At 34.5% G+C, this 15,042-nt stretch overlaps 1 protein-coding gene across 2 annotated transcripts; it reads left to right on the forward strand.

The window, feature by feature from the left end:
- The first annotated feature begins 1,162 nt into the window (after nucleotides 1-1,162).
- On the forward strand, nucleotides 1,163-14,827 carry LOC129246279 (uncharacterized protein DDB_G0292186-like). Of its 2 annotated transcripts, none has more exons than XM_054884974.1 (3): nucleotides 1,163-1,995; nucleotides 5,269-5,353; nucleotides 12,941-14,827. In XM_054884974.1, exons 2-3 carry the CDS (start codon nucleotides 5,311-5,313, stop codon nucleotides 14,218-14,220), a joined length of 1,323 nt encoding a protein of 440 aa, XP_054740949.1. In that variant the 5' UTR covers nucleotides 1,163-1,995; nucleotides 5,269-5,310; the 3' UTR covers nucleotides 14,221-14,827. The 2 variants fall into 2 exon arrangements, with proteins under 2 accessions (XP_054740949.1, XP_054740950.1); XM_054884975.1 differs by lacking the exon at nucleotides 1,163-1,995 and adding an exon at nucleotides 4,574-4,721.
- The last annotated feature ends 215 nt before the right edge of the window (nucleotides 14,828-15,042 follow it).

Consider the following 15,042-nt stretch of genomic DNA (forward strand, 5'->3'; position numbering starts at 1 on the left):
TGTGTGTGGCTCACACGCACTTTTTTATTGTCTTAGCTATTAGAAATATATTTAAAATTAAATTAACATTTTTTGAATAAACCGTTTTTTCTCTATTTTCATTTTTTATATATTTTATTGCGTGACAATTCGCCTATGAAACAAAAACCAATATGCCATACAGCCCATACGGATCGGCGCGTACTATATCCACAATGTCCGGTGCTAATTAATGGCATTTTTTATACAATTAGGTAACAAAAAAAGTTTTTAATTCAAAAAAATATTGTCTTTTTAGTTGCGGCTTATAAAGCTTTAATCAACCTACTGTTAAAGCTTACATGCTCTCAAAGCTTACATACATACATATGTACTCTCTGAAGCTTATTTACTATTAGTAGCTTATATGTAATACAGCGAAAATCTTAAAAGCTTACACACATGCATTATCCCCTAAAAAGTTTTTGTGTGCTTTTTTAGCGACATTGTGTACGGAAGAAACTGTGTTTCGAATTTTTCGTTTTCGATTTTATTTAAGTTCGAAAATTAGCGATTTATTAGAAACTTTCACTTAATTTCGATGTGCTTTTTATGTTCAGAATTTCCCCGTTTAAAAGCGCTCCGTAAATATATCTTCTTTCTAAGAAGCGCAAGCATTTAGAAACATAATTTGTTGGTAGGTTTGCGGCATAGCAGTCTTGGGCGCTTTCAGAAAGCTCAATCAAAACATGCTTCAAACTTAAATATCTATTGAGGTAGTTTGAGTCGAGAGTCTAAGCCTAAGTGGCTGAGCTTACAAAAAGCTCAACGCAAAATATCACTTTGGTAGAATATCGTACAAGAAAAAATTTCGCTTGAGGCGTTATTTCAAAATTGGCTTTTATTAGAAAAAAAATCCATAACTTGGCAAATAATAGGAGAGTTTCTTGCTGAAAGCTTGCAAAGCCTATTTCATTTTAATTAAAGAGCGTTTTTGAATATTGGACTTATATAGTAGCTGCAAAATAGCACATAACTCTGCAAAAAAGCATAGCAACTACCGAGCTTTAAAGCTTAAAAGCTCCGAAATCCACTTTTTTTGGGAGTCAGATTTCAAAACGCATACGCAAAACGCAATCGCATAAAAATTGCAGCTTTAAATAAAAAATTTACTACAGGTGCATAAAGCCACCTGAACAAAGCTCTTCATAGCCTAGAACTGAGCTTTCTAACTTAGAACTTCATTATTTTTTTATATACATTTTTCACCAAACACATGTTTTGATATAGTTCGAGCTTTTACAAAGGGGTCTTCAAAGCTGCTCTTGACTCATTTAAAAACGCCACACTTTCTTAAAACAAAAGTGGTCGGCAAATCCCATACTAAATTTTCAAAAATATCCCTCAATTTTTGCTGGTACTCTACTACATTCATCTGAACAAGCCTCTCTTTCATGCCCAACTCTGCTCTCCACACTTTTATCACCAAAATCCGTACTCAGAAACAATTTTAGAATTTTTCAGATTCACTTAATGTAACTAGAATATTTCGAGATTAGTTTTTTATAATACTCGTCAATTTTATTCAATTGTCAACTTGTATATATGAATTTTCTTTCTTTTTCTCTTTCTCTTTTTTGTATATTTCTAGTGCCGCCTATTAGGATATGTAACTGTTACTGCATAAGACAGCCCATTAGTTCATAAGCTCACTGAAAAATTAAAAATCAAAAATCAAAAATCGAATATCGAAAATCAAAATTGAGACAAAATCGTAGTCAAAAGAAACAAAAAAAAATCGAAAAAGAAAAAGTCAAAGTAAAAAAATCAACATTCCTTAGTGAAAATTTACAACACTTGCACTGCAATTAAAATTAAGCAATTGAGAATAAGTTCAATCACAAAATAATCAAACGAAAGCATTTAATTGAGAAATTAGCGAATTGCAATCTTCAAAATGATGAAAGCCACAACAAATAAATCGAGCGTTTAAAAAGCGCGCGAAACGCGTGCAATACAGAGAAGTGAGTTGAAAAAGTGAGTTGAATAACTTTTTGCCTACAACTACAACAACAACTTAACTCGTAACTGTTTACATGTGAAAGCTTCAAGCTTCCGCTTATGCTTTCGAGCTTCAAAGCTTACAATTCTTACTTGCTTACTTGCCGCAATATTTCCACTACTTCTACTACTTCTTTAGTTATAGTACGGAATTATTTTTGCGTACGTATGTCGCGCTACAGCTTTAAAGCTTTTTACCACTTTTAGCATACAAATTAGCTTTGAACTCTTATTTTATTATAATCAATGAAATTTAGTCAAATGTTTCTCCCTAGCAAAATTTACTTGCTATTTTAATTACTTTTTTTTGTGGTATAATTGTGCTTTTGGCATTGTTCTACACCGGTTATGCGCCTAAATGTATGTGATAGTGTTTGTATGTTTATGAGTTTGCAGAAAAAATGGATTAGTTTAAATTGTGAAATGGTGGATTTTAAGTTCTATTAGTGAATACGTATTTATTATGAAACAAAAAAAAATATCTATAATTACATAGCCCTTTAGCTTTCATTTAAGTTGGCATTTATAAATTTTAATTATTATTATTCATTTTTAAGAAATTTTTCAAAGTGTATACTTAGCAATAACGAGATAATTGTGATAGTTTTGGAAACTACTAACCCGAAAGTGAATAGCCGTTTTCAGTGTGGAAATGGAAATTCATTTTGATATAAATGTTGCCTCAGCGCAAACTTTTTAAATATATGAAAAGCTTCAACACATTTTAAGTAATAATAATTGTGATTTTATGTAGGTAATTAAAAAAAATGTATGAGCTAACCAACGCAAGTTTCATGAAAGCTAATCAGAGCACAAGCGAAAGCTCTAGATGCCTAATTAAGCTCATCGGTTGGTAGAAGTGCTCTCTGAGTGACACACCCCAGACTCAATGAGTACAAAAGGTGCCATTTTAATTACTCAATTAAGCGCATAAGCAAGTTATTAGTTTTTCAGAACCGGAAAGCTACTAAATAGTTTTATTTCAACTAAGAAGCTTTCACTTGCTTACTAAGATCAGCAAAAATTATATTTCTTGCTGTTTACACCAAAAAAACAAGCACATACGCCGAATGTGACTAAAATTGCATAGCTAAAATTGCACAGCATAGCAAATTTTATTGCTGAAGTCAAGTGTTAAGTTTTATTATTTTGAAAGCTTACTTACTTACTTTCTGCTGTCCTAAACTCCATGTGTAGAATATGGCCTTGCTAAGGCTTACTAGAAGAATCCATACAAAATGAGCTTGTCTAGATTTTCCAAGTTTGGTTTATATGCGTGTGTCATTTTTCGTATAGACAGCTTAAAGCTTAGATTCCAAAGTGCAACATTTTATTATTTTATTTTTTTCTTGCGCAAGTATGAACATAAAATGCACAAAAAGCTGAAAAACTGCGGTTTCTTGTCTATTTGCTGTCATTTCTTTTTCTTTCTGTCCGATATGCCATTTTATTGTAAGAGCTTTTAAGCTCACTTAACTTAAACGTGAATATGTTTAGCCTTTTTTTTCATTTAAAAACTTAATCCGAAATAATTAGCACAACTAGCATCCCCAAAATATTAAAAACGCGAGTGGCTTTCATATTATAGTCATATGAAGTTTCCAAAAGCTTTAAGCTTTTCGTAGACAAAAGCTTGAACCATTTGCAATTTAACTGATAATTACAATTTCGGCGCTAAATGAGTTTTGCATGCATTATTGACATATTTTTGAAGAAATCGAACTCATGCTGGGATTTTGTTTTTTTTTAAGCTCAATGGCTCCAAGAGCTTACATTTTTCAGTTATTTTTTTTTATAAAAATGCAAAAAGTAGGAGAATATGAAATCTGGAAAATGAATTCAAGTTGACGAAAAGAATAAGCTTTCATCATGCTATACTTGCATAAGTATAAGCTTTCGCAGAGTTTAAGCTTTCGCACAGTATAAGATTTCTCTCACTCATATATGTGCCAAAAAGAATCTAGTTTTAGTACTTTTAAGCTGTTCAGTGGCAAAAGCTTCGCCGGAAAACAATATTGTGTGCTGTGAGAGTGTATCAAATTGAGCTTAATTGCTTAGGCGAGGCAAGCACACAGGTTTCACTTTAATTATGAGCTTTTTTCACTGCATTCTTATTTATGCGCAACGGCGGCAGCAAATTCCATTTCCATACAATAAATGACTTAACGCTTTCTCGTCATCAACATTTTTAGATCCTGATTTGCGTTGTCATAGATGCAAGGTGGCGCAAAATTAATCATCCTATTGGAAGATTTAAGTTTTTTGTCACATTTGGCAAATGACGGCGTACGTCAATTATAGTTACTTTGAAGCGCGTAGAGGTGAAAATAAACATTTCCATCGCACAATTTATTGCTTATTTTTTTTATTTAATTTAGTGAAAAAGTAATTAAAAACAAGGATGATTAATTTTGCGCTACCTTGTATACTATTAATTAATTATTTACCAAAAAAATATGTATACATAATGTCATAGTCTAATTCGTAATTGTGAAAAGTTTAGCATATTAGCGAGCGTTTGTCAAAAAATAGCACAGAATTTTATATTAAAGCAAAACAAAAAAAAAACCATCAACGCGCGCACCATCAATCCACTTAATGGCATTTTACAAATTATAAAACAAATTCAGTACCAGCAGGTAAAAAACACAAAATGCATTTAAAAAAGTGCCGGTTACCCTAGCAGCTGCCAGCGAAATGCCGTAACTACCCGATTTGTACTTGGAAATTAATCATATTTACATAAAACCAATTTATATTCCTATTTAATATTATTATTGATTATCCTTATAATTATTATTAACTCATAGTAAACATATGATACTAATTTTTGCTCTTTTTCTTTCTTTTTTCTTCTCTTCTCATTTTTTTGTATACATTTTTTTTTGTACAAAAAACAAACAAAAAATTTTCAAATTATCGCAAAAAAAATTATTTAATTTTGTAAACATTGAATTGATTTTGATGACGCGCTCTGCTCAAAAACTTCATTTCATTTCTTGCCAATTTGATGAATTGATTGATTGATTGATTATTTAATTTACTGTATTATTGTTGAGCAACTTTTTGTGCCCGCATCCGTATTGAATCTGTAACCGTTTCGTAACGTATTTGAACCGCATCCGCATCCGCCATATGCATTGCCATACAATAAAACAACAACTACAACTACAACTACTCGTACTACACTCTATCGACATTTATAAAAATAAAAAAAAAACTATTTGAAAAAAAATCGTACAACAATAGTTACTGGACACCCTCCCGGTGTGCCAAGATTTCAATAGATCTATGTGCAGTCGGTTAAATTGTAGATTCGTTCATTTAACTGAAGGTAAGTGCATGCCATTGAATTTTTAGTTAACTGGTTGATTTCCTATCTAGATTTAGTATATTTCCAATTCTTATTTTTTTTTTTATATTAAATTTTTGGTTTTAGTTGATTTCTGTTTATGTAAATGTATGTGTATCTAGCAAACTCACTACACCACACGCCTTCCGCGAAAAATCTCTTGCCTCCACCTTTAACGCTTATTTTCATATAATTTTCGCGTACTTAATTTAATATAGTAATTTTTGCAGTTATTGTATTTGCAAGTAGCGAATTATGGCTTATAAGAAATTTATAAAGAAAAATTTGTATAAAAAGAAACATTTGTAGAAAGAAAAATATGTTGCTTGCGTCACAAAAAAAAACAAAAATCAAAGTGATAAGCGTGAAAGTATACTCACTCGGATATGGCGAAAACTGACTTATACTATATTTAGAAAAAGGTGTACACCACCTATTGATAAGTTTCGACTATTTACTTATTTATTTTGTAATTTCGATTTATAAGAATTAAAAAATATATATTTTTTTACATATAATTCATACTACCGCAAGCAACATAAAAAGCAAAGTTTTGAACTTTGGTTATAAAAAAAATGACATATTAAATAAAAGTAATAATTTTCCCTACCAAAAAATCGTCCTAACACAAGACGCATTCAATAAAAGTGGTGCCACTAGATCAACAACAATGTTTTGTACGTTTGATTGTCTCGGCAAAGTATTGGAAAAGTAGAAAACAAAAAAATAATTCGCCTTGTTTCATTCTGAGCTGACAGTCACATGGATACGGCGAAAGACAAAAAAAAACAAATCAGCTGATTCACCAATACCATCTTTAATAGATTCGGCTTGTCCTAACAACATAAAATGCGAAATCGCAATGCTGAGCGCACACTTTTGGCATTCGCCTTACTACGGTTTATCGAAAATAAGTACCGGTAAAATATCTGGCGCTGGTTGCAAGCAACGAATGTGAAGCATTAAATGCTTTCAAAATGCGATAAAATTATTCTTATCGGGAATTATGATTGCTGGTTGTGTGGCATTTCACACCGTCCTACAGTGGGGATTTTTTACACACTTTGTGCAAAAATGTTTACAGGATCCAATTTTGGACCAATTTTAATTTTTTTTCTTTCTTAAAATGGTCGCAAATAGCGGTCGCCTCTCAGCAGGCAATGGCAAACCTCCGAGTGTATTTCTGCCATGAAAAAGCTCCTCATAAAAATATCTGCCGTTCGGAGTCGGCTTGAAACTGTAGGTCCCTCCATTTGTGGAACAACATCAAGACGCACACCACAAATAGGAGGGGGAGCTCGGCCAAGCACACAGAAAAGGGTGTAAGCGCCAATTATACCAATATATATATAAATGATTTTGGAAGAGATTGTGTAAACCAGAATTTCAATTTTTTTTTTATTATATCAAAACACACCTTTGAATGGGGCCATTATTTGTCATTTCAGGGTCACATTGAAGGTCAGTTCAAGGTCAAAGATAGAATATTCACGGGAAAAATTTCAAAAAAAAAATTTCCAAGTGTTTTTGGGGTTGTTGAGTCCGAATTCGTTATCCATTTGTTTTTACGGGTTCAAATTGAAGGTCAGTTCAAGGTCAAACACAAAATATTCAACTGAATTTAAAAAACAAATTAAAATTAAAAAACAACAGTGATATAAATATATGTTTTTGAGGGTGCTGAATCAGAATTCATTTGACCTTCTGGGGTTACATTGAAGGTCAGTTCAAGGTCAAATACAGAATATTCACCGGAAAATTGCAAACATTTCTTTCAAACGTTCTTTGGGTTGCTGAGTTCGAATTCGTTATTCATCTGTCTTTGCGGAGTTAAATTGAAGGTCAGTTCAAGGTCAAACTCAGAATAGTCACCTGAAAGATTAAAAAAAAATTATATGTGTTTGTTTATGTTTTTGAGAGTACTGAATCAGAATTCGTTATTCATTTGCCTTTGCGGGGTCACATTGAAGGTCAGTTCAAGGTCAAACACAGAATATTCACCGGAAAAATTAAAAAAAAAATTTCCAAGTGTTTTTGGGGTTGCTGTGTCCGAATTCGTTATTCATCTGACTTTGCGGGGTCTTTGAAGGTCAAACATAGAATAATCACCGTAAAAAATAAAATAAAAATTGATATGTACAAGTTTTGAGGTTGCTGAATCAGAATTCGTTGTCCGTTTGTCCTTGCGAGGTCAATCCTACCTCTATTTCCATCTGGCTTTATTCCAAGGTAAACAATAGCCTTGACATTGAGGAAAACACTCCTGAATTAGATTGATTCTGTGGTGCCGTTGATTAGAGCTACAACAAAAAATGTCAAACCAAATTTGAATACATAAAATTTTTTTATTTTTTAAAGTTTCCTTGAATTTTTCATAAAAAAAAGTTGTGTTTTTTGATATACCAAAAAAAATATATATAAATAATAAATAATATAATAAGAAAAAAAAAATAAAAAAAAAAATAAAAATTCGGGTCTAGACAATCTCTTCCAAAATCCTAAACTTATTAAAATCGGTCGAAAATTGCCTTCGCTAGAATTTATGAACAAAATGTTTCCGAAAAATCCCCATTGTGAGTCGCCTGCTTATCTTGGATGCTCTGCCTTGCAACCTACAAAGGTTCAAGAGCTTATATTGCGTTTGCGCTGAAAGCTCTGTGCACTTTTGTGTATCAGAAGAAATTAATCTAAACACAATGAAAGCAGTAGTTTCGTCACTGTTGGCTCTAACCAACCTTGAGGCTACTCTCTCACGAGCTTTGCAGTATATTTCAGTGCTGTCATCTCAACCCAATACATCACAAAATACCGCCAAATGTGCTGATTGTATTTCTTTTGTTGCAAAGGAGACAACTTTTTTCAATTCAAAAGGCTTCCTCCAATATGGTATATAAAATAATAGCTCAAGCATTTATTGAGTATTAATTTTAATACCTTTTAATCCTTTGCAGTCGTATTAAAATTTGGATATGGGTGTCGTACTGGTGCAGTGATTATGAAGAATAAACAAGATTTATTAATACTATAAATAAATTCAGTATAAGATTAATATGATTCCTTGCTGTGGGGGCTGAGAGTAGGCATGCGACCGGAATAGTAAAAAAGCTTTGGTAGCTGAGAGTCGATATACGACTGCAAAGGGTTAATATAGTTTTCTAAAGCAGCGCAAGAAATACGACGTAAATATTGGAGTCCATTGAGTACACTTTCAGCTCGATCACTTTTGGTCAGCGCCAATTTGTCGCGTAATGTAATTAAAAAAAACCAGGTTCATTTTAGATATAAAACCGATGAGTTCATGTGAAAAACATTTAAACACAAGCTTTTTGTTAAATGAAATTAATTCATACAAAAATATTATAGAAAAATATATTTAAAAAAATATTAATTCATACAAAATATTATAGAAAAATATATTTTAAAAAAATATTAATTCATAAAAGTATTATAAATATTATCGTAAAAACCCCCTTTTACCACAGTTGCAGTATTTCAATACAAATGCAAAAAAAAGCTTACTTGCAGTGGAATATTAATGAACAAATTTGTTATTGGTGAATTATTGATTAGCCTAGAAGTCCTTTCGCTTGTCCCAAATTACCCTGCAATTTGCGCAGTTTTATCAATATGTCTATGGTCATCAGCAATAACCGCCTAAGTCAACTTATCCTCTTCAGACCCAAAAAATCAGCTATTAATTAATTAATTTTTTTTTTCACAGCATAAAATAAGAGCTTATGGTCATTTCTACAAACTCATATAAATACAAAATCTTTAAATAATTTTTGAATTATGACCCTATTGGAGTAAAGAAGAAAGAAATGATTGAGTTATAAATGCCACGTATTTTGCTAGCAAAACTCTTTATTTACGCGAAGTATTTTCAACCTCCCTAACATGGTTTTTAAAAAAGTTAGTGATAAAAATATATTCTAAACAGATATTTGTTGTTTTTGTTTCTTTTCAAAAACCTTATTTTCGACATAGAACGGCCTACGAACTTTAGTTTTTATTCACAATAATTACTCTCTAATTACTTACCTACTCAGAACAAAATGAGACTTGTTTGCAAAAGAATTCATCATATGATTTTAGTATTGGTTTCCTTGTAGAAAAAGTGACCTACTATGATACTTAACAGCCATAACTGCCAACAGATGCGCGAACAAAAAGTAATGACTATGATTCAAAAGCCTACCCTATGCTCTACAACACTCCTCATACTTGTGAAGAGAATAATTGATTTGTTGTAGCCAACTCTCTCAACTCTGGGCACTGCTTTGAGAACCAGAAAGAAAGGCGAAAAATCAAAAGAAAAACTTACCTGATAGTGACGCACCCACTTCATAATGTTAATCTCACACTCTTTTCTATTCTCCATAACTGACACCCACTCCTCTAAGCTAAGCAACGGGAAATACTTTGCCTCGCTCTAACCAATCAAAGCCTCACCAATTCGCTTCATCCAATTAGAGAAGTTGAAATGGGATAACTAATTTCGCGTTTTTTGGAGTCATATTGTCATGTCGCGGCCTGTAGGCATATGGTCTTATAAAATATGATATCTAAGCCATGAAGTGCTACACCAGATTAAGAACAAATCACAATCGCATTTTGGAAAGCTTCAAATTACTCTAATAGTATATTAGAATGACTGCCAGTCGGGACTCGCTAAATGGATTTCAATGTGTGCCACTGAGTTCGACGCCCACAAGAATGAGCTATTTCTAATAGCTGTCGCTCCTCAGCATCCGACATTTATGTACTTATATAATATTTCCATAACTTCACATTTTTCATTACTTAAAAGTTTATGGATTGTGATGCCTCATCAAAAATAAGAATTTTGACTGATTTGGAAGAAACATGGATTAAAGAAAATCTTGAATAAATCAGCGAACGTCTGACCAATTTAGACTTCTAAGAAATCACTGCAAAGCTACTTTCCCACCCTTTTCAATTTGTGTTTCTAGGGAGCGGGAACCATCCTAATGTACATATGTAAAATATGAATATGAAAATGCGTACAAGCCTAAGAAGCCAAGTCAGTTTGACTACTATAGACCTTACTACTAACCTGCTCTGCAGCTGAAGTAGTTCGTCTCCCAATTTTTTTTTTTCGATTATTGCAACTGGTACCTTTAACATGGCATTGTTCTACAAAACCTCAATTGAGAGCCTATGCATCAGGATTATAAAGGGTGGTTAAGTTTCAAGGGCCGGTGTTGATTTTGAATCAAATACAAGTTTTTTAGGAGCTTATTATCACTCCTCTTTATTATGATAATATCGGTATGGCTCAATGACGCATGGAACAAAATATCGGCCTCGGCGGCACACCTCCATCTGATAGTCCAAATTTTCGATGACGCTGAGGTATAATTGAGGTTCTCTGCCGTTAATGTGCCGATTTATCTCATCCTTTAGCTCTTGAATTGTTGCTGACTTATCGACGTATACTTTTTCTTTCAAATAACCCCAAAGAAAGAAGTCCAACGGTGTTAAATCGCATGATCTTGGCGGCCAATTGGCATCGCCGCGACATGAGATTATTCGGCCATCAAATGTTTCGCGGAAAAGTGCCATTGTTTCGTTAGCTGTGTGACAAGTGGCATCGTCCTGTTGAAACCACATATCGTCCACATCCATATCTTCCAATTCCGGCCATATTCCGGCGAACACTATTCACAGTAACTGCCTGACCGGCCTCATTTTGGAAAACATACGGCCCAATGATGCCGCCGGCCTATAAAACCGCGCCAAACAGTCACTCTTTGTGGGTACATTGGTTTTTCGGCAATCACCCATGGATTTGCATTCACCCAAATGCGGCAATTCTGCTTATTGACGAATCCACTGAGGTGAAAATGTGCCTCATCACTGAAGATGATTTTCTTCGAAAATTGGTCATTCACTGTTCCCATTTCCTGCCACCATTCTGACCATTGACTCGATTGTGTATCTTTCCATGGTTCAAATTGAATTAGTCTGAAATTGAAAACCGTCAAATGAAATGCAGAAAAACACTTGACGTTTAGGTATGGTTCACATCCAACATCGACCCTTGAAACTTAACCACCCTTTACCATTTATTGAACTAGACAGCCTAAACATCTACATAATACCACTTGCTGAACTAGTTCTTAAAAGACCAAAAAAATCAATTGATGAAATTAATCAATATTCGTTAACTCCTAGTTTTCGTTTTGTTTATTTGTTTTCTTTTGTTTTTTTTTTTTTTGTATCTCATCGCTAATTAGTCAGTTTGTAACTGGTCCAGCTGTAGTCCATCTCGAACTAGTATGACTTTTCCGATCATGAACTAACATTTTTTTTGCACAGCTTGTATTTTTACTGCGCGATAATTTACTTTAAAGAATTAATTACAAGAATCAAAAATGATTAACCTAATTACTTCATAAAGAGTAATGTTTGAATTAAAAAAAGTTGTATGCTATTTGAGCAGTTTAACATTTGATAGATCCTCGTTTTCTTTTTGTAAATGTCTTCTTTTTCTCTTTTGTATTTCACCTGTAATTGGTCATTTTGAAACTGGTCCAGCACTAGTCCATCTCGAACCAGTATGACTTTTTCTAATATCAACTGAAATGTTTCCTGAGCAGTTTGTGTTTTTACTGCAGGATAATTTAATTTCAAAAACTTCTTGTAATTTAATTCACTTAAGTAATTAAAAAAAATGAACGTAATTTAATTTAAAAAATGTATGGAAGCTAAGCAGTTTAACATTCGTTCGATTCTCGTTTTCTTTTTGTTTGTTTTATATTTCACCTGTAATTGCTCATTTTGCAACTGGTCCCAGACTAGACCATCTCGAACTAGTATGACTTGTTCTGTCATGAACTGAAATGTTTTTCTGAGCAGTTTGTTTTTTTACTGTAATTTAATTTCAAAAACTTCTTGTACTGTAATTAACTTAAGTAATTAATAAAAAAATTATGTAATTTAATTTAAAAAATTTATGGAAGCTAAGCAGTTTAACATTCGTTAGATCCTCGTTTTCTTTTTGTTTGTTTTGTATCCCTGTAATTGCTCATTTTGCAACTGGTCCCAGACTAGACCATCTCGAACTAGTATGACTTTTCCGAACATGAACTAAAATGTTTGTTAAGGAGCAACTTTTACCGCAGGATAATTTAATTTAAAAAGTCTGGTAATTTAATTTAAAAAATTCATGTTTCAATTTCAAAAATTTATGTAATCTTAAAAAAAGTTTTATGAAATTTAAAGAATTATTTTCTAGCAACTTAAGGTTAATATAATACATACCATATACATATAAGTATGACCCGCAGCACTGTTTTACAAGTACTCACCTCTATATGTATGTCTTATTCTCTCCTTTCACACGCATACACGCACACACACAAACAGGCAAAGAAATGTTGTATATAATATTTATTTTTATAAATTGTTTAATATTTATTAATTTTTGAAAATATTTGAATATTTGCTAATTAAACTATTCGCGATCTTTTCTTTTCTCCTGACCTGGCGCTTCCTCCCCGCTCAATCGTGCGCGCATTACCTTCTTACCGCTCGGCATCACAGATGACAAGGTTGAAGTATGTGATCAACGTGTGGCTGTGTGTCGCGATCACGCCAACGGTCAATGCAGACGTAAACAATGTAAATATTATCATATACCGATTGTGTTGCCGCCGGCGAATGTCATGGCTGCCATCATTCATACAAACAGCAACAACAACAGTAACAATAATATACATAGCAACAGTAGCAGCAGCAGCAGCAGCAACACAAGCAGTCACAGCAGCAACAGTAACAACAGCAACAACAACAACCAGAACAATCAAATGCATACAATCTCACAACAACAACAACAACAGCAAGCACATGAACAATATCCACAGCATGTCAAGTCAACAGCAACGGCAGCAGCAGTAGCACCAACGACTGGCATTGCCACCAACTACAATAATAATTTGATAATAATCGAGCCACAGCACCACCAACTTCACCAGCCACAGCAGCAGCAGCAGCACCAACCACACTACAACTACCATCACAACAACAATTACATTTCAACTCACTACAGCCCCAGCAATAGCAGCAGCAGCAATGTCAGCCTCAACAGCAATAACAAGCATGCCACGCATACAATCTATCAACAACAACCGGCCGCATTTCATCTGCCCCATTTCACCTGTCATTCACCCTACTCGCCGTCATCCGCATCCTCATCGTCATCCTGCTCCATTGCCACCTCACCCACAGCGCTCACTTCCGCTACATCGACTTTGCCGACCACCTCCACCGTGACCATGCCCACAGCCATTGCCACTGTTCCAGCGCCACCACCACCACCAGCTGGCACTGCTTACTTGAAGGCGGCGCCACAACAACTCACCGCATATGCCAGCAGCGGCGCTTACGAATTGGCCACGGGTACGCCCACTTTGTTGCTTAGCAGCGATTACAATTCAAATTGCATTCCAATTTTGACAGCGCAGCAACAGCAACAACAACAATCGCCTGTCGCCACCGCAGCATCGTACATTTATCCGACACATCATCAACAACAAAGCGCGGCCGCAGCACAACAACATATGATCAAATATGCAGCGGCAGCAGCGGCGGCGGCGGCTGCCCAGCACCAATTCCACTATGCAGCAGCGCCACAAATGTTGACAGCCGCCGCGCCTCAGCACATGCTAGCCACTGCAGTTACAACAACCGCTGCAGCGCCGCATTCACATGTGCTGACAGGCGCTGTGGCTGCAACAGCCAACACACCACTAGCGGTGGCAACAACTACAGCAGCTGAAGCAGCGGCGACGGCGGCGGGCGCCATGGTGGGCGGCTGCATATGAAATGCGCAATTCAACGGGTACAGCAGCAACAGCTACCACCAACAGCAGCATCAAAATTTGTGGCAACAACAACAACAAGCACTACAATATCCAAGCCAGCAGCAACACGTAATTATCATCGGCAGCAATGGCGGCGCCGCTTAAGCCTGTGAGCGATATGTCCAAGCGACAAGCGCTAGACGAAGTGCGCAGCTGTACAACGTATGCGCGCAGCCTGTGGAATCATTGCTAAGTGGCGTTCAAGCAGCAGCAAACGTGCGACGTAAGTTGCTAACGACATTTCCAATTCTCACTCGAATATTTTTAGCAATAAGCATCATATGTTTGTATATGTCTTTATGTATGTAACTGAAGGCGTGCGAGAGCGGCTCAATTTGCTCTATCAACCGCGCGGCCAGTTGGCAGCGATTTTAGTTTTTAAATTTGTTAATTTCGTCAACATATCTTGTTTTATTTTATTTGGTTTTGTTATGTGAAAAAATATACTCTTAATGTTTCTCCTGTGTACTGACATATTAAGTACCAATTACCATGTAACAATTAACGATTACCGATTGTCTGTTGTGACCCCTCACCACGTAATAAAATGTAGTTCATATAGTTTTAATTGTTGCAAGGGCGAACAAAATGAATGATGGTGAAAAGATACACGAAATACTCATTGGAGGTAATCATTTTAATTTTAATTTTTTTATATTTATTTTATATTTATTAATTTCTCTTTTGATTGATTTAATGATTTAATGATTTTTATTTTTATTTTCATTTTTTTTTATATTTTTTTGTCGATACATAAAATCAATAAATATCAGGCAGTTCCCA

The sequence above is a fragment of the Anastrepha obliqua genome, chromosome 4 (assembly GCF_027943255.1).
Source record: "Anastrepha obliqua isolate idAnaObli1 chromosome 4, idAnaObli1_1.0, whole genome shotgun sequence".
Lineage (NCBI taxonomy): Eukaryota > Metazoa > Arthropoda > Insecta > Diptera > Tephritidae > Anastrepha > Anastrepha obliqua.